This window comes from Crinia signifera, chromosome 2 (assembly GCF_055691185.1).
Source record: "Crinia signifera chromosome 2, ASM5569118v1, whole genome shotgun sequence".
Taxonomy (NCBI): domain Eukaryota; kingdom Metazoa; phylum Chordata; class Amphibia; order Anura; family Myobatrachidae; genus Crinia; species Crinia signifera.
Window position 1 is genome coordinate 335,903,795 of NC_139218.1, and position 22,050 is coordinate 335,925,844.

General features: G+C 41.7%; 1 protein-coding gene across 2 annotated transcripts in view; it reads left to right on the top strand.

The window, feature by feature from the left end:
* The window catches only part of VDR (vitamin D receptor), a 170,497-nt gene that overhangs the window by 129,311 nt on the left and 19,136 nt on the right, over positions 1–22,050 (top strand). For both annotated transcript variants that reach the window (XM_083169501.1, XM_083169500.1), the window contains exons 3-5: positions 200–330; positions 9,611–9,795; positions 11,516–11,615. In XM_083169501.1, the coding sequence (XP_083025627.1) occupies positions 200–330; positions 9,611–9,795; positions 11,516–11,615 (416 nt within the window). The remainder of the gene's footprint in view (positions 1–199; positions 331–9,610; positions 9,796–11,515; positions 11,616–22,050) is intronic.

Here is a 22,050-nt window from a genome sequence, read left to right on the forward strand (position 1 = left end):
TGAAAAACACTGTCCTAGAAGATAATAGATTGTATCTGACTGGTTGCCCACAGCAACATCTCTTGTGAAATAGAACTCCCATCTTAGTAAATTTCCCCTGTATAGTGTGGATCTCATATAGTTAATTCACTCAGCTCTTTATTAAAAAAATAAATGTTTTCTCACTGATTTTATGTTTTACACCTCTTTTTCTTTCTAGGAGAAGCATGAAGAGGAAGGCTGTTTTCACGTGTCCTTTTACTGGGGATTGTAGGATAACCAAAGATAACAGACGGCATTGCCAGTCCTGTCGTCTGAAGCGTTGTGTTGATATTGGCATGATGAAAGAGTGTGAGTAAAGACATGCAATTTCCATTAAATAATCTTTTACTATTTGATGTTTTAAAAGCACTTTATTATATAAAAAAAATGTATTCTGTTAAACATGGCAAGCTTTCATTTCCACTGTTGCCTCAGATATGTATGTATGTATGTATGCATTTATAGATTTAGCAGCGATACATACTGTTGCGTCACAGTCACTTGTGCCTCCTTTCAGCGCCAATGTTGCACCCAATGCACAGAATCCCCACACCGCACCGTTGCCACTCAATCTGTTTCTATGAGCAATGTGAGAAAATTATGGCTACGGGATTGCGCCAATCACCACCTATGTAGCACGTGGTGATTGGTGTGGCTTTGATCATATATATATATTCAAAAAAGATACAGCTGTGAGCAGGGCTGATGTATGAGTCCGAAAATAAAAGTCCAAACCCGACTATAACAAAAGAAGGGTATTAGATGAGCACCAAGTCCACTTTAATGAACTGCAGCAACCTCTCTTATGGATGAACATCCAGGGTCAGGATGAGACAAATATCTAAAATAAACAGAAGAGAGAGGTGCGACTCATAGTGCAGATAAACGAGTTTAATGGTGAACAATATAAACAACTCGAAGCATAAAAAGAGAATTGCTCCTACCATATATAAAAGCACTGTGGGCTGATTACCAAGTGATGTAACACATTACCCACGGCAAACAGCTCCTCTCAAGCCACGATCATCCTCAGGATCATGAATCACCGCAAATGCTGGGTTGCGCCGCAGGAAACACCACACCGGCAGGAGAGATGCCGGGACACAAGCAAGACGGGTATCACAGGCCACGCCCTGGGCGTATTAAATAACAATGCAAAGTGAATGAACAGATAGGAAATCTAGTAAATTTTTGGTGTGACCACCATTTGCTTTCAAACCGCATTAGTTTTTTAGGTATACTTGCACAAAGTCTGGGATTTTTTAGGATTACAGTCGTGTACGGTTAACCAATCACACCAAACAGGTGGTGATGATCATTATTTTCATATGTAGGTTGAAATACAGTCATTAACTGAAACAGGAACCGCTGTGTAGGAGTATTAAAACTGGTTGAAGAACAGCCACACTTCAAAGGCAGTTTAGTATCCAAAGCAGCTTAAATGGCCCCTTACACTTGGGTGATGTACATGAAATGAGGGCAATTTATATGCAATTTAAGTGATAAATCGCATGTACAGCACCCAGATTGCATGTACATGACAGGAGGTACGATGCAATGCGCGTTCCCATGCACATTGCATTGCACCTCCTTGGTCGCACGGGCAGCCGTTGAAATCTGTCGCTGTCTGCCGGGACATCACCGCATGCCATGCAGGGCATCGCCGCTGCGATGCCTTGCCTCCACGCTCACTGCTCCCTCCTACCTGCTCTGTCCCTCCGCCTCCTTCCCACATGCTGCTCCCTCTCCGTCACTCTGCCCTCTTTACACACATTTTTTATTACAATTTTATCATCAGCCTGCCACCCACAGCCCAGGGGTGGCGGGGACAGCCCTGGGCTTCAGCCTGGGCTGGGGTTCTCCTGGAGGGGGGGACCCCTTCATTGGTGGTGTCCCCGCTCCACCAGGGACCCAGCTCGGACTGACCAGCCAGGGTGATCATGCTTTGGCTGGGGGGACCTTATGTAAAAAAGTGTCCCCCAGCTGTGGCATGACATTGCTGGCTGTTTGAGCCCAGAGCTGGTATGCAAAATACGGGGGGACCCCTACTCCTTTTGTCCCCCATATTTTGGGAATATGGTGCTGGTTATAGAAATACATTATCTCCCTCCCCCGCCCCGTATTTCAGATTGATCCGTGCAGGTTTCAGCCAAATAAACCTTTCTCCCTTGATTACAGGGCAAATTCCACAATATGGGGAAGTTAATACCTTTTTTACCCCACCACAAAAACCCAGGTCAGCGGCGGGTCAACCCTGGTCAGCAGCGGTGTAAATGGTTCAACCCGTTCTGGGGCAATCCAAGAAAACACCAGCCAGCCGCCCACAAATCAGCCACCGGCTGTCATTCATCTTGCAAACAAAGCCATCGATGGCTTTCTGCACACGGACAGTTTGTGCATGCACACAGCTTATTGTTATTGCGCGGACAGACGATAAATCAATCATACTGTGAATTCTCTGACCAACCAAATGGGTCTTAATTGACCCCATTGGTAGGGTAGCTACTAGCTATTTCTATATAGCTTTAAAATAGCACTATTTAGGCCAGCCCCCCTAGCACCCTGTAGTACAGCCCCCTAGCACCCGGTAGTACAGCCCATCAGATAAATTGTATGGTACAAGTGTATGCAGTAAGATAAAATTGAATGCGATTTTTCACGGGTTGATAAATATATCTTATGTGAAATAAGCCCTCAAGTACAGAATCTGATGTGCACTAAAATCTGATACAATTTCAAGCCTCAGATAAATTGCCCTAGTGTGGGGCCCTTAATGATATTATTAAGGTTTAGTATCCAATGCAGCTTAAGGATATACAGTAGCGTATAGTAACTGTAGAAGTTAAAGTATTGGCAGAGGTTCCTACAGTAGATTGTGACATTAGGGATAGAGTTTTTCAGAGTAGATGAACATGACTGCACTTGAATTGAGCTCACCGAATTAAATACTTTGCGAGCGTCTTTTCTGCAAAAAAAATAGGTTCTTTACCATTTTTTTTTTCAGGCAGTTTAGTATCCAGTGCAGCTTAGTGAACAGAACCAGTAGAAATCACAACATTGTCTTTGGTGCATGCAGTAGCTTGTGACAGTTCAGCAGGGTAGGCAAACATGATTACACCTGAATTGAGCTCACTGTCTGAAATGCTTTGTGAGCATCACAAATTGCAGTGTGTATTGAAAAGAGCTTTACAATGTAAAGCATATCCAGCATGAAATTGACAACATGTGGATCAGATTTCTACATTATCTGTCAAAAGTGTAGCCCTTGTGTCCTTTGCGGGAACCAAACCCAGAGCATAGGGCATAACCATCGGTGAACCCGATTATAAACAGGGCCCTTCTACCTCTATGTCGGTGTGTTATTAGCCACTTTGTTTTATCATTGTTTCCAATTGTAAATCCAGATGGAATATGGTGCACTCTATATGAAACTGTAAATAAATAAAAATAAAGAAGCCAAGACCGCCACTGAGGCATGTGAAAATCACCTGCAGGGATCTATTGATGTTCAGTGAATTTCATTGGCCTACTGGACACTGAAACAGCTCAGTGTAAGCAAATTTTATTTTATTATGTTGATATTCACTGTTACTGTCCTACTAAATTTACAAAGCGACCTTTGCTTTCCACTCTCATTAGCTGCAGGCATCCCAGAAACTGAAACAGCACTGTAAAAGCAAATATTTTATCATGTTGATATTCAGTTACTTTCCGAGTGAATATATAAAGCGACCATTTGGAAAGTGACCCTTGGTGCTTGTTCAGCATATAGCATGTACTAAATGTTTACATTTAAAGTTACTGTGCGTGATCTATTTTCAGTGACCCTGTAGAGCTCCTCTATCAAGCATGTGACACCACACCTGTATACTGCATTTAACGTACAGTAGTTTTTGCACTACAGTATATTACTGTACTGTATTTCATTGGAGACCTCAAGCATGGTGATTATCAAAAGGGACATCTAGTGGATTAACATAAGTATTACACTCGCTGACATACCCGTATTCCACACTAAAATACACTGTGCTACGCTTGGATATAATATGCCACCATTCGCAGTGTGCATACTGTATCATTCTATGTGCCATGGTAAATGAGTGTGGCTACATCTGTATATGAGGACACATTAATAATTCATCTCTGGCCTTATCTTAGACATACTGACTTCCTGGAGTTAATTTGTAAACTCCATTTAAACCACTAAGTTATTAAAGAATCCTAATCTGAGATAAAAATAGATATAAGGTAGCACAGAATATTTCCCTTTGCCAAATCGGCACGTTCAGAAGGTACTGTAGTGATTATGAAGATCAGCTGCCGTCAATTATTAATTTAAGTTCAACTACAATTTAAGCTTGTATTTATGAACAACCGCATAGAAACCCATTTTCACAGATTGCAATTGGTGATTGAATGTTGCTCATTCCTATATTGTACATACTTTGGGGTTATCGGCTACTCAGTACAGTCATCTCAGAGTTTGCATGTAGCACCGTAGGCTAGGTATTGATCCAAAAGTAGTCAGTTCAGCGGATAGGATCTGACCTGCTGTGCACAGTAGTGGAACATCCGTTTTGAAGTTTTTTTTAGTAGGTTTTGTATAGCATTCCTAAAATGATTCCAACAATTCTGCTTATAGTTTTTGTAGAATTTTTACCTTTATGAGGGCGTTAGGACAGATAATCCTTCAGATTGGAATAATAAATCACAATTGTGAATACATTTGAGGAGGCATCATTGTCCTTTTGCCGATGGTTCTGGGTCTAAATATTATACATCCTTAAGAAAATCTGCAGACATGCCAAAATGCTGCAGCAACTGCATGAACTGCCAGGAGAGTAATAGAATATTAACAAAGTATTATAGAATGATCCTTTCAGGTCAGTTGGCTCTAAAGGATGAATCCACCAATGATAGGTGGTAAGTCTCTTTATTGTAATTATGTTTTTGCATAATTAATTTTTATTAGAAATTCATAATAGGCATACAGTAATGAAAGGGGGAAACAGGTACATAGGTAATGGTGAATGAGTTATAGAAGGGGAAGTTCTGTACAATAAATTGCATAGACCTACTTGAGCATACAATAACAAAGTCAAGCTTCAATAGAGTATGTACTGTAGAAACCAAGCTATGGAGCAAGGCAGAAACTATTTGGGAGGCTCAATCATAGGGTAATAATAATCTTAATGTGCTGAATACTGTATGTGGTTACTTTTTGGGCTAGTACTTAGAAAGCAGATATTTCATGTATGATTGGAGCTTCTAATGAGAAGAAGGCACCATCTACATTCATACATACATTAGGTATATACTGAATCTCTGTAGTTTTATCTAAATATAAAATATAATCTTCCGTTTTATATTAGAACTGCTTACCTTCTCTATTTCAGGCTGTGGACTATTTGCTTGTGGTTAAATACCACAGTACTACTTGTGAATGTTACTAAAATGGGACCCATATAATGTTAAAATGTTTTCCCCCAAAATAACTACTGCTTTCAGGGCTATGAAGTTCTCTTGGCAGCCTGTATTAGCTACCGTACCAATTTATATACTGCATTCATTTGCATATATTCACACAATACATATATATCGATCTATCAACTTTTCAGTTGAGAAAAATATAAAAGCAAAACCAGAAGAAAACTGGGATTCCATTTCTTCTGGGTGTGCAGTAGAAAAAGGAATTTTGTGTTAAACTTTATATAATTCTGAAGCTGCAATTCTAACTAGGAAAATATTCTCCTAAATTGGACTCTCCCCCAGTGGTCGAAGTGGGGCGGTATACGGGGGTATGGCATACCCCCACTTTAATCTGAAGATAAAAAAAAAAGTTTTTTTCCCCCCTCAGGATGCTCTCTGATCACTCAGCAGCACATATTGTGCTTTTGTAATACCCCTGTACAACGGGGCAGTCTGGCAGGGGACGTTGATGGACAGGGGGGTGTCCGAAGGTGCGCACTATATTCACTCTTTACCTTTCCATACCCCCACTTCGAAATTTCCATACCCCCACTTCAAAATTTCCACTTCGACCACTGCTCTCCCCTGTATCTTAACCCCTTGAGTGGTGGGTTTTGCTGGGGCAGGACAAACCTACCAGGGCAGGTTTTTCCTGCCCCAGCAAAACCCACCACAGGGCACATTGTATGCTCGAATGCTCAGGGTCGTCGCCCCCCCCCCCCCCCCTAAAAAACTACTGTCAGTGTTAATTGCATGGGTTTGGACATTGGTGGCAGACAGATGCAGGACCCATAGCAGTATGCGAGCAGTTCGGTGGGCACACTGTTCCGCGTGATATCAGAGGTCACACCTGCAAAGCCAGAGTTAGGAGCAGCCAGGCCGCCTCTGGGTGGGTGCACAGCGCTGCCTGGCATTAGATTGCACATGTGCAGGCTATTCCCAGAATCGCAGCATTGGAAGCTCCAATACCAGGATTTAAATCCTGGTTATTTTAGAGTTAAATCCCATGATCCCCCTGATCCCAGAATTGGCCAAACTAGTATATGTTGCATTTAATTTTGTGTTCTTATCAAAGCTATATTTATTGTTAAAAAAAAAATGCACATCTGTATAATTTAAATGTAGCAAGAAACCGTGATCACTTTTTAGCATAAGCTGTTCCTCATATGATAAAATAAACATACGATCTTCTAAAGGAAATTACTTTGGAGAGACAGCATATAATTATCTTAATCTTTTAATTTTGTGAACTTTTAATTAAAAAAAAGAACATCGTAAACTCTGACCTAACTTTAACCAAGTAACCTAAAACTAAAATAGAACAGACAATATTAAGCGCTAAAATAAAATGTATCCAAAATAAGTTTTGAATACTGATTTTATTTTATTTATTTGTTTTATGTATTAACAGATATCATACTGTACCTACCTACTTTTTTTTTCTCCCCTCATGGAGAAGCCTTGACAGGAGACTATCAGCTGAACTTTGGGGGGTGTAATGTCAAGCCCCGGCCCATTACACTTAATGCTGCAATTCACAGCCATAAGTGGAATGCGGAGCTAAATTGGTGCAATTTGCATTTGACATGTAGAGGAGGGGGAGGCTTGGCCACCTTTATGGGGGGGGGGGGGGGTAGTCAGAAGGGGAGCCATTTTGGTAGGGTAGCCAAGTATGACAGACATTAATGTAGTGTGCACACATTCCACAAAGTTTTAGACAGAATGTATAATTGATAGCAATGTGTTTTTTGGATTGTGGGAGAAAATCAGGAGCACCTTGAGGAAACACTCTTGCAAACACTGCTCACAGATATAGGGGGGTATTCAATCCCGGGTCACGACTGTCGATCCGGCACAACAGCTGTGACCCTGGCCCGTTTTTGTTTTGTTCAACCACTGTGCTGCAGCCCCACCTCTGGAACCATCACCAATGATAAAAGGGAAAAAGCATATGGTCAGCCTATGTACTGTAAGAATTTGAAGAATGCTATAGTAGAGATTTACTGGTTAGCTCATTCAGGACAGACTAAAGTAAAGACCAAGACCCCTCCTTGTTGGGACTTTGAATGTCGGGATTCCGACCGCCGGGATTTCGAACGTCGGGATTTCGACCGCTGGGATTTCATATGTATTCCCATAAAAACAATGTGTGAAAGTTGCTCAATCAAACTAGTAATGCCCCTCAGGTGCTGCAAGGGAGGGGATTTAACCCCCAGCACAACAAAAGGGCATTAGTAATAAGATTTGAAAAACCAACATAATAGAAGGTAATTCAGAGATCTTAGTTACATATACAAGTATTTTAAGCAAAATACAGTGATGTACAGGTTGAATATTGGTATCAGAGTGGGCTGGTATGAGGGAAACAGGTAGGTTTAGATGGGCAGGTGGATTTTGAAGAAGTGTTGGAGAGTTTAGAGGGAAGTTTATTCTACAAGCATGGGGAAATATGGGGGCGTACATAAGTAGAGATCTGTGCTAAGCGATTTTGCTGGTGTCAAGATCTCCTATGGAGAGCACATACGCAGAGATTTAGTGTAATTAGTATAGTATTCACCACAGTGCGCAAGATATGAGCTGCTAGGAAGGACAAATTCTAGGGGTTTTCTTCTAGACCCTCAAACAATAGTCAATGCAGTGTTAATTAAATATCAATACGTGTTATGCGATGATATTTCCCCATTTTTTTTTTTTTTTCATTTTTCATGCACCATCTACTGTAATTGATGAGGAGTAAATGGTCAGCATTATTGTGAAAACCATAAAGTACTTCAAGGGAAGTTGAAAAAGTGAAGTAATTTCCTCATTATATGTTGAGCGCTGGTTGAAGGATTTATTCACTACTGTATATCACATGCAGAGATTTGTGCTAAGAAATTTTGCTTAAGCAAAAAAAGGCCGGGTAGTGGATCAGAATGAGAGATTGCGATCAGTATCTCTCATTCTGTACACACAGAAGTAATTTGCTAAGCAATCTGACTAGATTTTGACGGCATGCACTGACTTAGTTAGCAAGAGATATTTAATCTCTCGGGGCATACACACGAAGAGATCTGTAATACATGGAAAGTACAAGTGCTGGTCTTTGTCAACATATGTTGATTGAGTCCTCACTACTTACTTTTAAGCTGTAATGTGTATTGATCTGTGGCGCTCTTTATTTGTACTGTATTTTTGTTATTTATTCAATGTTATGCCAAGTTTTGTCTCCCTGTATTGTTCCTTTATACGGCGCTGCAAAACACTTTTGGCGCCTTATAAATAAAATAATAATAATAATAACATAGAGATGGGGGATTGAGTGAGAAGAGGTTGTTTATTATAGTGCGCAGAAGCTATTTTATTATTATTATTATTATTATTATTATTATTATTATAATTATAATTATTATAATTATAAAGCTGAGGCTTTATAGCTAAGAGCAAGGCACTTGCATATGACACAGTAAAGAATATAAAGGTATTGTATTGTTTGGCAATACTGGGAGGCAAAAGCAGAGCATTGGCATTTCCACAGTCTTGAGGATGGATTGAAGTGGTGTAGTTAGGTGTGAGGAAGATCAGACAGGAATAGTATACAGTAGCTAAATCAGGGGAGATTATAAGAGAATTTATATGGCTTTTGGGACCTTAAGTCTCATATATGAGGAAGAGTGCATAATTTTGTCCTGTAAGTGGCAAATGGTTCTAAACTGGTCTTCCAGCATTGTGATGGCAGAATTTTGCTCATCGTCTAAACCTGTGCTCATCTGTGGGAGCCCTACTTATTTTACATTATAAAATTGGAAAAAATTCAATAGTAAGGATAGCTTAGAATGGAGAAAGTCCCTTTTAGATCTGAAAGTCCCTTTTTAGATACTGAAAATTAAATAGTTTATATGCTCTGTAAATTATTATTATTATTATTATTATTATTGTTATTAATATTGAGAAAAGCTCATCCCAGTGAAGGACGTTTTATAAATACTTTAAGTGGCACCTGAGAAGTGGTGTGGTGGTATGAATTCATCAAAATGTTTTTTTTCTCTTGTACAGGTAAGATAACATTGGGAAATGTTCAGCATACTGTATTTAGTCATTAATCGGCTGATGGTTATTATATGATGTTTTTTTCTTCCAGTTATTCTAACAGATGAAGAGGTTCAGAGAAAGAGGGATATGATAATGAAACGTAAAGAAGAAGAAGCGCTGAAAGAATCTCAAAGACCCAAATTATCAGATGAACAACAAAACATAATTGACGTTCTGTTGGATGCACATCGTAAAACTTACGACCCAACTTATTCAGATTTTAATCAGTTCAGGGTAATGATATTCATTATCATGGTATACTTATTCATTCTGAGCTTACGTTGTATGTTTGGCAAACCCTGTATGAAAAAGCAGAACGTGAAAATGACTTCTCTGATTGATCAGTGACCCAGATTTCTAAATCACCAAAAACTTTATTAATGATGATTTACAAATTGAGTTATAATCTGGTTGCATGGATTTTTTTTGTATCAAATTGGTACAAAAATTAAAAGAAGACAATTGTTTTAGTACCATCCCAGATGAGTGGATTTTTTCTGACTCAACCAAGTTCCGAGCATAAGCCGCCCTATCAATGAGTCACCTACATGTGCAGACATTGATACTGTGCCAACTTTGCTGCTTTCTTTCCTAAGAACACTTTTTGCTGAAACCTCATTTAGATACTGATTATCGGAAAGGAAAGACACGGTAAAGAATGTGAGAGGGGGGGGTGAATTCACTTGATGATTAAAAATATTAAATGCATTGCTGAAATGACTACAGGGGCTTGCATTAAGTAGTGAAAAGAGTGGAGAAATGGGCCAGTGGAAACATTGGGTGAGATTTAATAGGATAAAAAATTCAGAAAATGAGAGATTTGGTAAGAAATCTCGGTACTTGTGTAGTATCACGGCTCCCATCGCATGCCATTTCATGCCATATGTAGTGGCATGCGATGCGATTTTACCGTGTTTTTATGCATTTATGATAAAAATCGCATGCGATACAATGTCATTTTTCACTGAAATTATGAACATGAGTTGAAATCATGTAAAATGCACCCCAAATGTCATTTTTCACACTGTACCACCAGGACTATCAACGGCAACCCGAAGCGTGGCGAGCGCAGCTAGCCCGCGAGGGGCGGCGGTACGCGTCCTACGACCTTTTCATACCCCCACTATCCACGTCGGCGTGGAGTTGAGAATAGAAAGTGTGGCGAGCGCAGCGAGCCACCGAGCCCGAAGCGTGGCGAGGGGACGCGGATACCTTCACAGGTATCCGTGTCCCCTCGCGGGCTTCACAGGTATCCGTGTCCCCTCGCTGCGCTCGCCAAGCTTCGGGCTCGGTGGCTCGCTGCACTCGCCACACTTTCTATTCTCAACTCCACGCCGACGTGGATAGTGGGGGTATGAAAAGGTCGTAGGACGCGTACCGCCTCCCCTCGCGGCCTCGCTGCACTCGCCACGCTTCGGGTTGGCGTTGATAGTGGGGGTGGTACAGTGTGAAAAATGACATTTGGGATGCATTTTATATGATGTCAACTCATGTCCATCATTTCAGTGAAAAATGACATCGCATCGCATGAGATCGCATGCGATGCGATGAGATTTTTCCCTGTACGATGCCCATCATGGGAGCCGTGATACTACACAAGTACCGAAATCTCCAGTTTTTTTTAAAGCGGCAATCATTTACACTTCAAAATCAAACTGGTTTTGCAGTATAAATGATTGCCGCTTTTAAAAAAAAATGGAGATTTCTTACCAAATCTCTCTCTTTCTGAATCTCTCATCCTATTAAATTTCACCCATTCTGTAATAGACTTCTAAATGTTATCCAATAGAATAATGACTTTGTAGCTGTGTGCACATTAACTTCATTATTTTTTTTTAATTTATCCATGCAATTGTACTTGGTAATGTCAATTAATTTAGGTTTTATAAGTTGCTAAATATTTTGTTTGTATTTGGAATATATTTATATATTTATTTATTTATTTATTGCACAGCCACCAGTCAGAGAAAATGTGCCTAGAAGAATCACAAGATCCTCATCTGTTCAAACACAAAGCTATTCCTCAGACTCGGATGCTTTTACCTCCTCTCCAGGTACAGTTAAATCTGTAAAAATGGTCAGCGTTTGGGGCAGTAAATGTCTATTGCTTGGCATGCACTACACCAAGACTAGATCCAATTGTCTCCCTATAGTGTCACTGAATGAAACATTTGCTCCCAAACACTGGAAAACAGACCATAGTCATTCAGATAAAATGGTTAAATCAATTTGATATAACAAATTTATCCAATCCTTTTTATAATTTTTTTTTTTAGCATTTTGGAGCAAATGGTTGACTTTCATATGCTTCCTTACGTTACCAGATTGTTGCTCCCATTTGGCAAATTGGATAGACAAATCTTTAGTTGTGTACCCAGGTTAAGGGGGGTAATCCATTCCCAGCCGCTATTTTGTCAATCAACCTATTTAATGTGGGCTCCGTTCTTCTGACAAGCGGAAAATATTCCACCAGTAGGAAAGTTCTGGCATCGGATACAAAGGGCTCTGAAAGTTGGAAACTGCTGCGGATTTGGCAATCCAGTTGCAGGCAAGTCCCATCCAGGATTGCATACGGTCAGCCGCTATTTCCGCCCGGCAGAAATAGCGGCTCGGATTGAACATCCCAATAAGAGTGAGATGACATGGCTGCATATTGCATATTCTATTTTATTTTTTTATCTGTCTATGGTTGCAGCAGTACAGGACTTAAGGTGCCCACACACACAGCAAGATTTCATGAAAAATACAATCTATCCCCCACTTTCCTTTGAAATACAGAACACTACGTGTTTGACTAAAAATCCCAACAAATATGCCCACATAAATCTTGCTGCGGCCACGCTTAAAAGGCCTCTTTGACACGCCATGTCGCATAAGACTCTTCTATTGTCAGATGTCCTTTTTTTGCTTAAAATGCATCTTAATCGCAATGCAGGTTAAGTGTGACACACAAGGAGCCCTGTGCTGATTAATTTGACATAACACTCAGAGAGGGGTAAATTTACTAAAATGGGATTTAGTAACATGGGATGTTGCCCATCAGATTATATTATCTTCAAGAATGTGTTAAATAAGTAGAATCTGATTGATTGGTTGCTATGGGCAACGTCCAATCTTCAATAGAACTCACATGTCAGTAAATTTGAGTCTCATGCACCCGGTTTTGATGGAGCTCTCCGCCATCTCCCAGCAAACCCCCCCCCCCCCAACCCTGCCTGTCTCCCTGGAGCGGAGGCGGGCAGGGTTTCCGCTCCCCGTCGCCGAGTGACTGGGACGTGCGCGTGAAACGCTCATGAGTCCCAGTCAGATGGAGCGCCTCTCCGCCGGCGATTACCAGCGGGGGCAATCGTATGGGGGCAGCCATTTTCCGAAAGTCACTTTTCTTATAAGAAAAGTGACTTTCGGAAAATGGCTGCCCCCATACGAAAGACAGTTTTTTCTAAACAAGTTTTCCTATGGGGCAGCCATTTTCCGAAAGTCCCTTTTTTTTTCATAAGCGCAGCCAGCCGTCCATACTGCTGGGATCCTCAGGAGGTACCGGCTGCACGGGGGGGAGGGGAGGGGGGGGTAGGAGATGTTAACCCGCGCGGGGGGGGGGGGCGGAGGCGGCGGGGGCCTCGAGTGCAATGAATATTTAATGAGCTCATTAAATATTCACTGCGCTGAATTTAGGACCCAGCTTATTGGCTGGGTCCTAAATACCGTTTCAGACCCGATTCTGATGCCAAAATACCGGGTCTGAAACGGTTAGGACCCTCCATTTTAACCATTTTACAAAAATGGCTTTTGTAAAACGGTAAAGTGGTCCTGCACCTTTCAGACCGCACAGATTACCGTTTTAAAATGGTAAAAAATCGGCAAAATACCGGTTTTTAATTGCGGTTTGAAAGGGGCATTAGAAATTGAGTAACTCAATGATATGCTGAATCACCTTTGCACAGGGTACTAATGTTAAGAAAACACAGCCTGTTACAAGGAAAACATTATTTGTAATTTATACATTTTTAATTGTTTGTGTTTTGTGTATTTCATCTCCAGAATTTATAGTATCACCCCTGCAATATCATATACTACAGTATATACTGAATAGTTCATTGAGTCTATTTATTACTACAATCAGTTACTTACACTTCTACCATTAACTTACGGTACATTACCTAAACTCCATAACCTTGTATGTTATGTTATGATCAATAAAAGTCTTGTTTCATCTGTTTGCAGTGTACGAGAAACAAAAAAATCAGCCTGTTCACTTCCCACACTCTAATGATCAAGTGTTAGAACTATGCAATTAATGAATAGAGCTTAAAAAATGTCTGACTGTTGTTTCACCTCCATATTCTATTTATAGCACCAACCTTTGCAATTAATATTTAGCGTTTATTAAATAGTACACTAAATTTGTTTATTGATAATCTACAGATTGCACTTCTGCCGCACCATATGTTGAAAAGTACACAGTAACTTAAGGTTTATCAATGGGATTTTGTGCTGGCTTGATAACAACTTACAGTACATTGCGAACACTCTATTAGTCTATGTTGTTTCCTGCATTATCAAGTATAGTGTAAGTTTTCTGTTAGCGGTGTCTGAGAAACCATAAAGAATCAGCTTGTGCATTTCCCACCATGCATCGTGTCATAGACGTGCTTAGCAACCATTTATAAGGTGGGTGGGGGGGGGGGGTGTTTGTATATGTGCACTTGTACATGTTCAGATTTATATCTTGGTGAAATACATGTGTCCTACACCCTAATTTAAGTCTAAAATGTTTGGATTTGTGGGATTGGGGTGGATTTGTTTCATTGGTATTGAAAAGCCCTACCCATGTTCCCACAAGACCACGTTCAATTCCATAATTGAGGGCCCTTTGCTGGATATAAATAAAATGACAATGTACAGTAGATGTGTTGACAGATCTGTAAGATACTCATACAATTGGCAACTTTTTCCATAGCATGATATCTCTCAGGTAGACCTTGCTAGACAAAAAAGAAGCCCCCTGGTTTGGAAGGTTCTGATCCAATCAATAAGTCTGTAATTAATCTACTCAAAAGAGGACCCCATGGGAAGTATAAAATAACAATCTGCTTTTAAAAAAAATTATTCAGTTTAAATTTCAGGCCGAGTCAGTTAGAATAACTCATTTGAGTGTTTTGCTCTCTCTTAGTAAAAATCCCCTAACCACATACTGTATGTGCCCATTATCAACTATTGTTTTAATGTACTTTATGCAAATCCGATGCAACTGGTTCAGCAGAGTAAGCAAAGCAGTGCGGCACTGGGCTGGGGAGGCACACAATGCCCACAGTAGTGTCGGTTATACACAAAACCAAATGTGATAGGGTGTGAGAGATTTTGTGAGAGTTTTCCCATTTTTTTTAAAGCGGCAATCGGTACTTGTTTCCTAGCATGGCGCCCAAGATTTCCATGTTATGGCATCTTATGCCATCGCATGCCATATAGCCGCATACAATGCATGCGATGCGTTGCGACTTTTAATTGTATAAGCACCCTCATGGGTGCTTACAATGTTAAATGCACCCCCAATACGATTTTTAATTGTATAAGCACCCTAATGGGTGTACAATGTTAAATGCACCCCCACTATCAACGCGAACCTGAAGCGTAGCGAGCACAGCGAGGGGCGGCGGTACGCATCCTCTGACCTTTTGACACCCCCACTATCCACGTCGGCGTGGAGTCGATTTTAGATAGTGTGGCGAGCACATCGAGCCACCGAGCCCGAAGCATGGCGAGGGCAGCGAGCACCGCGAGGGGACGCATATTACTTTACATGTATCTCTTAAAAAACACTGACAAAATCTCTTACTTTCTGATTCTCACACTCTATTATATTTGGCTATATGTGTTTAACTGACACTACTGTGGGTATTGTGTATAAGGGAAACTATTGTGTAGCTTGACATATATAATGAGTATTATTGTGTAGTATAACATGATTAATGGGCACTACTGTGGGATGAAATGAAAATAGGTGGCTCTACTGTGTTTTGTTAAATGCTGGCTTCCTGTCAGTCAAACTGTGGCTGCACTGCAACTTCCATGTGTACTGATATTTATTTGAAGTTGTGCAATATGCAAGTGCAGTTGTTCGATAATCGAATTGCGGATTGTGAATTCTCTAATTAGCAAGCCATGATGATTTAGGCCAGGCATGTCCAATCTATGGCCCTCCAGCTATTATGAAACAACACATCCCAGCATGCCTTGCAATAGTTTCAGCATTATTATTATTATAATTTTATTTATAAGGCGCCACAAGTGTTTTGCAGCGCCGTACAAAGGAACAGTACAGGGAGACAAAACTTGGCATAACATTGAATAAATAGCATGAACTAATAGCAAAACTGTGGCAAGGCATGATGGGACTTGAAGTTTTGCAACAGCTGGAGGGCCATAGTTTGGACATGCCTGATTTAGGTACTATATGTGGTGTAATGAAAATAATATTATGCTGCTGTGTGGAGTATTTTTAATTGGGGGTTATATTGTGTGGCCATGCCTATTCCTTGTGAGGACATACCCCTTGCCTCTTAAGTGCGTGCTGTCCCTTTATTGTGTAGGGGGTGCTAAATTATTGCTTGCAGATGGGTGCGGAACCCATATTCTTAGGTGATTAATGATGTATGGGGTGCGGTTAGGTGATTATTGAAGGGGACAGTGTTATGAGAGGTAGAAAAATACCTGACCTATTCCCACACACATAGGCTGGTGCAAAGGGACTCACTGTATAGCCCATTTTTAAGGATTGCACCCCTTTCTCTGCCATTTGGTGGTCCTTGCAAGGGCAACAACATACTTGTTGGGTGTTGCCCTGCTGTTGCTGGTTGCAAAGTAGCTCCTTTGCAACCTGCAAAGGTTTAATCACATTTTTTGGAGTTGCTACATCCCAACCCCAGATATCTACAGGTTTGAATGTCAGGGTATAGATTTCTGCAGAAAATTGCAGATTTTGTTAAAGGTCTTTTCTGGGAGCATCACAAATGGCTTATACTAGGGATTTCAGTGTATGGGTTTATGATTATAAATTCTCACACCTTTGTCAATAGCTTATCTACAGATGTGTGAACATAGATCTAGCCTCTAATTTGTTTTCCCAGCAAATACTGTAACTTACCATTTTGTGTGCAGATACAGGTGCAGTTGCAGACAGAATATAAATATGCTGCTTATTATTTTAGTCACCAGAGTCTGCTTGTGCATCTTATTCTTAGTACTATGCGATTAAGATAGATCAAAAAAGATGTCAGACTCATGCCAGGCATCTTCCCATGTGTGGCATATTGAGGCAAGATGCATGTACACATCTGTATATAATGAATGATCTGGGACACACACACACACACACACTTGATGTTGTTTTACAGCTTTAGGTAGAAGTCTAGTTATTTGGTCAGACCACAATCCCATTTGGCTCTCTGTCATTATCCCTCAAAAAGACAACTTTGGCTTTTGGAGAAGACCTTTTTTTCCACTTCTTACAGAAACTATGGATCTCTCTGATGTAATAGCTATTTGTGAGGATTGTTATTCTCTTCTCTGTTATTGCCATAGGGATGTCGCAGCTACAGTGGATACAATCAGTCCTGTACTGTATGTATATATATATATATATATATATATATATATATATATATATATATATATATATATATGTGATCACTGGTACCAGGTGCATTGAAATCAGTATTGAAGGACTTAAGGCTGCAAAAACATTTAAAAAAATCCATTCATGATGGCGGATAAACATCAACCAATCGTATATTAGTCCAGAATGAGTTGTAAGAAGCTAGTGTTCTTGTTAAGTGAGATTACTGTAAGAAACTGGTCATTTTAGCTTCTCTGATGGAGAGGCATGTTGGGAACCTCCTACAGTCAAATCCCTAATCTGGTTTCTTGGTATAACTTTCACCACCTGTAAGGGAAGACATTGTTGAAATTACTGGATGATCTCGACCAAGGGTAACCAACTCCAGTCCTCGGGAGCTACCAACAGTTCATGTTTTCCATACCACCTAGCTGCTGCACAGGTGCACTCTTTACTCACTGACAAATTAAAAAAGATCCACAGGTAGATATAATGACTTAACTTTTGATTTTTTATGAGGAAACCTGGAAAATGTTAACTGTTGGTAACTCTTGAGGACTGGAGTTGGCTAACCCTGATCTAGACTGAACTCTTCTAAAAGGTATGTATTAACTTAATTAACATAATTAAACAAGTATTACAATATAGTACAGTAGGATGTGTCCAGCATTCATGGCGGTCAGGATGTTTGCATTCACTATACCAACGCTGGCATCCCCACTACTGCCGCGAGACCAGCGCCAGAATCCCAACATCAATTAGAATGCCACACCATAATATCAACTGCCACCAGTCATCCATATGAAACGAAGTACAATGCTCATTGCAGAAAGGTGTTTTTCCTGAACCATTGAAGGAAGTGGTTATCCAACCCCTTCTATAGATTACAGATTTCATGACTAATTACACACAGATGTCTATCCTCCAACACTTGGCAAATGTATTTATAAAGTGTCTGCAACCCAATTGGAACGTCATCTGTGAAACTATTTGTTGATTGGATGGCACAGAACTTACAGTCGTTTATGCGAACTTTCACACTGATCACAAAGAGTGCCTTCAGGAGTATATTTATGTTTACCAGAGTACTTGTTATTAGGGATTTCACAGGTATCTAACCTTTTGCCCAAGCTATTTGCAGCATACAGTACATGCTACCACTTGACCTGGATTACCATGTTGTGCAGACAATACTTATTGATACTATTGCTAAAACGAATCCTCAGTGGCTGTGTTAATGAGCAGTTAAAGCAATAGGAACTAACTTTTAAAATAACAAGACTAAAACTGGGTCAAGCAAGAGGTGATTACTGTATGAGTTTGCAAACTCTGCTGACGTCCAGGATGTTTAGGGTTTTCCTTGGTTGTTGCTTGAGACTTAAATATTCAGATTTAATTTTTAGATGTTTTTCATCTGTGATACCTATTGAAACTAGTAATATGCATTTGATATTGCCAGAGTATATCCCTACATACATGCGTATTGTTCTTGGACTACTGCAGTGCTCTTTACCAGGGTTTATAGAAGAACTAGGTGATTTATCGCGCCCTACGGGCGCTCTTCACACCGTCGTAACATTTGTATATGGGAAAGATGGTTAGAATTGTATGAAAGATGGCCTGTTATATATATATTTTCAGTTATAGGTGAAATGTGTTAAATAGAGAGCATATGATGTGGAAGGGGGTGTGTATTGTTTTGTTTAATTAAAAAGCGGTTACAGAGTAAGATGTACATTGATAGTGTGGATGGTACAGTGACATTTGTGGGTGTGGGGGGGGCTGTGTGTGCATGTTGTTTAGGTGTGTGTGTGTGCAATAGTATAGTAGGGTGTTTCTGAGTCAGCGGCTCCCCACTGGCGGAGGTCACGACACAAGAAAACAGGAGGCTGGGTAGTGATAGGGGTGTGTGGGCATAAGGGGGACTAAAGAGGAGGGTGGGAGATACTGTGCTGCTTCTGCCAGTGGGTGAGGGTCCAGCATGGCAGCACAGGAGTACAGGATGGTGGCCCTTAGTCAGTGTCTCCTCCTACTGGGTGGGAGTTCGGGTGCATGAGAGCAGGAGGCTGGGCTATGAGGCATGATAGGGGCATGTGGGCAAAACGGCGTCAGCGACTCCCCAGTGGTGGAAGTTACGGTTCAGGAGAGCAGGAAGTTGGGTAGTGATAGGGGTGTGTGAGTATACGGGGGACTAAAGAGGGGCTTAGGGGTGCCGTGAATTGCGGGAGGGGCGCGGGGGTGCCGTGAATCAAGGGAGGGAGGGGGGCGCAGGTGTCGGCGAATCGCGGGAGAGGGTCCACAAAGCGTGAGAGGGGGCGTGAATTGCGCGAGGGGGGGTTGCGAATCGCGGGAGGGGGGTGCGCAGGGGGTCCGTGAATTGCGGGAGGGGGGGGGGCACGGGGCGCGATGACCTAGTTGGTTATATATTCTTGTAGAAGGATGGTAGGATGTTGCTGTCATTCAGAATGCATTTACATAAACAGTAATAGTAGCAGTAAAAGGTCTGACTTAAAACACCTACAGTTAAACAGAACAGGTGTTATATATTATACAAAGAATTGGTTGATGATGTGTAGGTTGACGTGCACATAGTTCATAGTTGTCACTGGAAAAAAATTGCGGGGGTGCTGTGAATCAAGGGAGGGAGGGGGGCGCAGGTGTCGGCGAATCGCGGGAGAGGGCGGGGGTCCGCAAAGCGTGGGAGGGGGCGTGAATTGCGCGAGGGGGGGTTGCGAATCGCAGGAGGGGGGTGCGCGGGGGGTCCGTGAATTGCGGGAGGGGGGGGGGCACGGGGCGCGATCACCTAGTTGGTTATATATTCTTGTAGAAGGATGGTAGGATGTTGCTGTCATTCAGAATGCATTTACATAAACAGTAATAGTAGCAGTAAAAGGTCTGACTTAAAACACCTACAGAACAGGTGTTATATATTATACAAAGAATTGGTTGATGATGTGTAGGTTGACGTGCACATAGTTCATAGTTGTCACTGGGAAAAAATTGCTACAAGAAAAATCAACACAGAAAGTTCAACACATGTAAATGTTGACATAAGTGTGGCACTTCATCGGTGTCCATGTCGACACATGAGAATGAATATGAAAACATTCAAAAAAAGAAAAATAAATCTTCAAAAACTCATGTCAACCTTTTTCATTGTCGACCATAGCCGTGCCAGTGTTTTGCATGTGCCATTTAATCCTGGGGTTGCCGTGAATCACGTGCGGGGGTGGGAGGAGGTGAGGGGTGTCCGCGAATCACAGGAGGAGGGGTCGTGGGTGGATGCCGTGAATTGCGGGAGGATGGGTCGCGGGGGGGTGTGTGGGTGCTGCGAATCGTGGGATGGGGGGGGCGCGGGGGGTTGCAGTGAATCGCGGGAGGGTGGGTCGCGGGGACGGGGGGTTGCCGCAATGACAGGAGGGGGGGTCAGGGGTGGGGAACCGCGGTAGGGGGGGTCGTGGGGGGCACCCTGAACCGCGGTAGGGGGGGTCGTGGGGGGCACCGTGAACCGCGGGAGGGGGGGCCCGGGGGTTGGCGCGAATTGCAGGAGGGGGGGTGTCACGGGGTGGGGCCGTGAATCGCGGGAGTCACCGGGGGTGCCGCGAATTGCGGGGGGTGTGCTGCAAATCGCGGGTGGGGGGTCGCGGGGGGTGCCGCGAATCGCCACAAGAAAAAAATCAACACAGAAAGGTCAACACATGTAAATGTTGACATAAGTGTGGCACTTCATTGGTGTCCATGTCGACACATGAGAATGAATATGAAAACATTGAAAAAGTGAAAAATAAATCTTGTCAACCTTTTTCATTGTCGACCATAGCCATGTCAGTGTTTTGCATGTGCCATTTAATCGTGGGGATGCCGTGAATGGGAAGGGGGGGAGGGAGGGAGGTGCATACCCAATATGACCCTCTCCAGGAGGGACACATTGCTCTGTTTCTGGACTTTCTTCTTAATTTATGGATTACCATCACCTGTGCTTAAACACCTTTCTTATCAATTACCCTGTTTAAAATGACAGGTGATGACAATCATAAATTAAGATGGAAGTCCACAAACAGAGCATTCTGTCCCTCCTGGAGAGGGTCATGTTGGGAGGTATGGAGGTGTGGAGCGCTCTCCTGGTGTGTCTGGTGAGTAGCTGTGTCTTTGCTGTGTAACATGGAGATGCAGAGGGTGTCTGGCACTGTCTGTGGGCTCACTGGGCTGGTTCTCTGTCATGTGAGTCAGTCATGTGAGTCAGAGGCTCCACCCAGGGTTATATCTCCAGACACACTTTGAGTGACAGATGTAGCCAAATATATAGAAGAATAATTACATCACTTGCAGCTGTCAGAGTGCAGAAGCCAGGCTGTTAACCATCTGGCAATGTCTCCACCACATTGAATTGCTAATATTAAATGCCTTACATAATCGAATTACTTAGTTGAAACCGCTTTTGATTCCTCATTAACCCACTTGCTAATTTCTGACCACAAGTTAAATACTACTAGCAGTAGCTATACTTTATGGCTGGAGCTTTTAGCTCAGTGACTCCTACTTTTTGAGCTTGTTGCGTTTGTACATAGAGCCCCTCTGGAAATTTTCAGAAACAGTATGCTCCAGCCTAAATTGGTTGCTTAATTCTTCTACATTATAAAATATAACTGCTTCGACACCTTTTGGGAAAAAGGACTGTATTAATAAAGTCAATATTCATTATTTATCATAAAGCCTGCTTGTTTGGTCAATCTGTATTAGTTGGGTCTTAAATTTTAAGAACTGCAGTTAGTTAAATTGTTCTGTTTTGCAAAAAAGATGAAGTTTAATGGAACAGATTGCATAACAAAAGATGCCTGGCGTTAGTCACGGTGCAACTAGAAGGACTGTTTAACGTG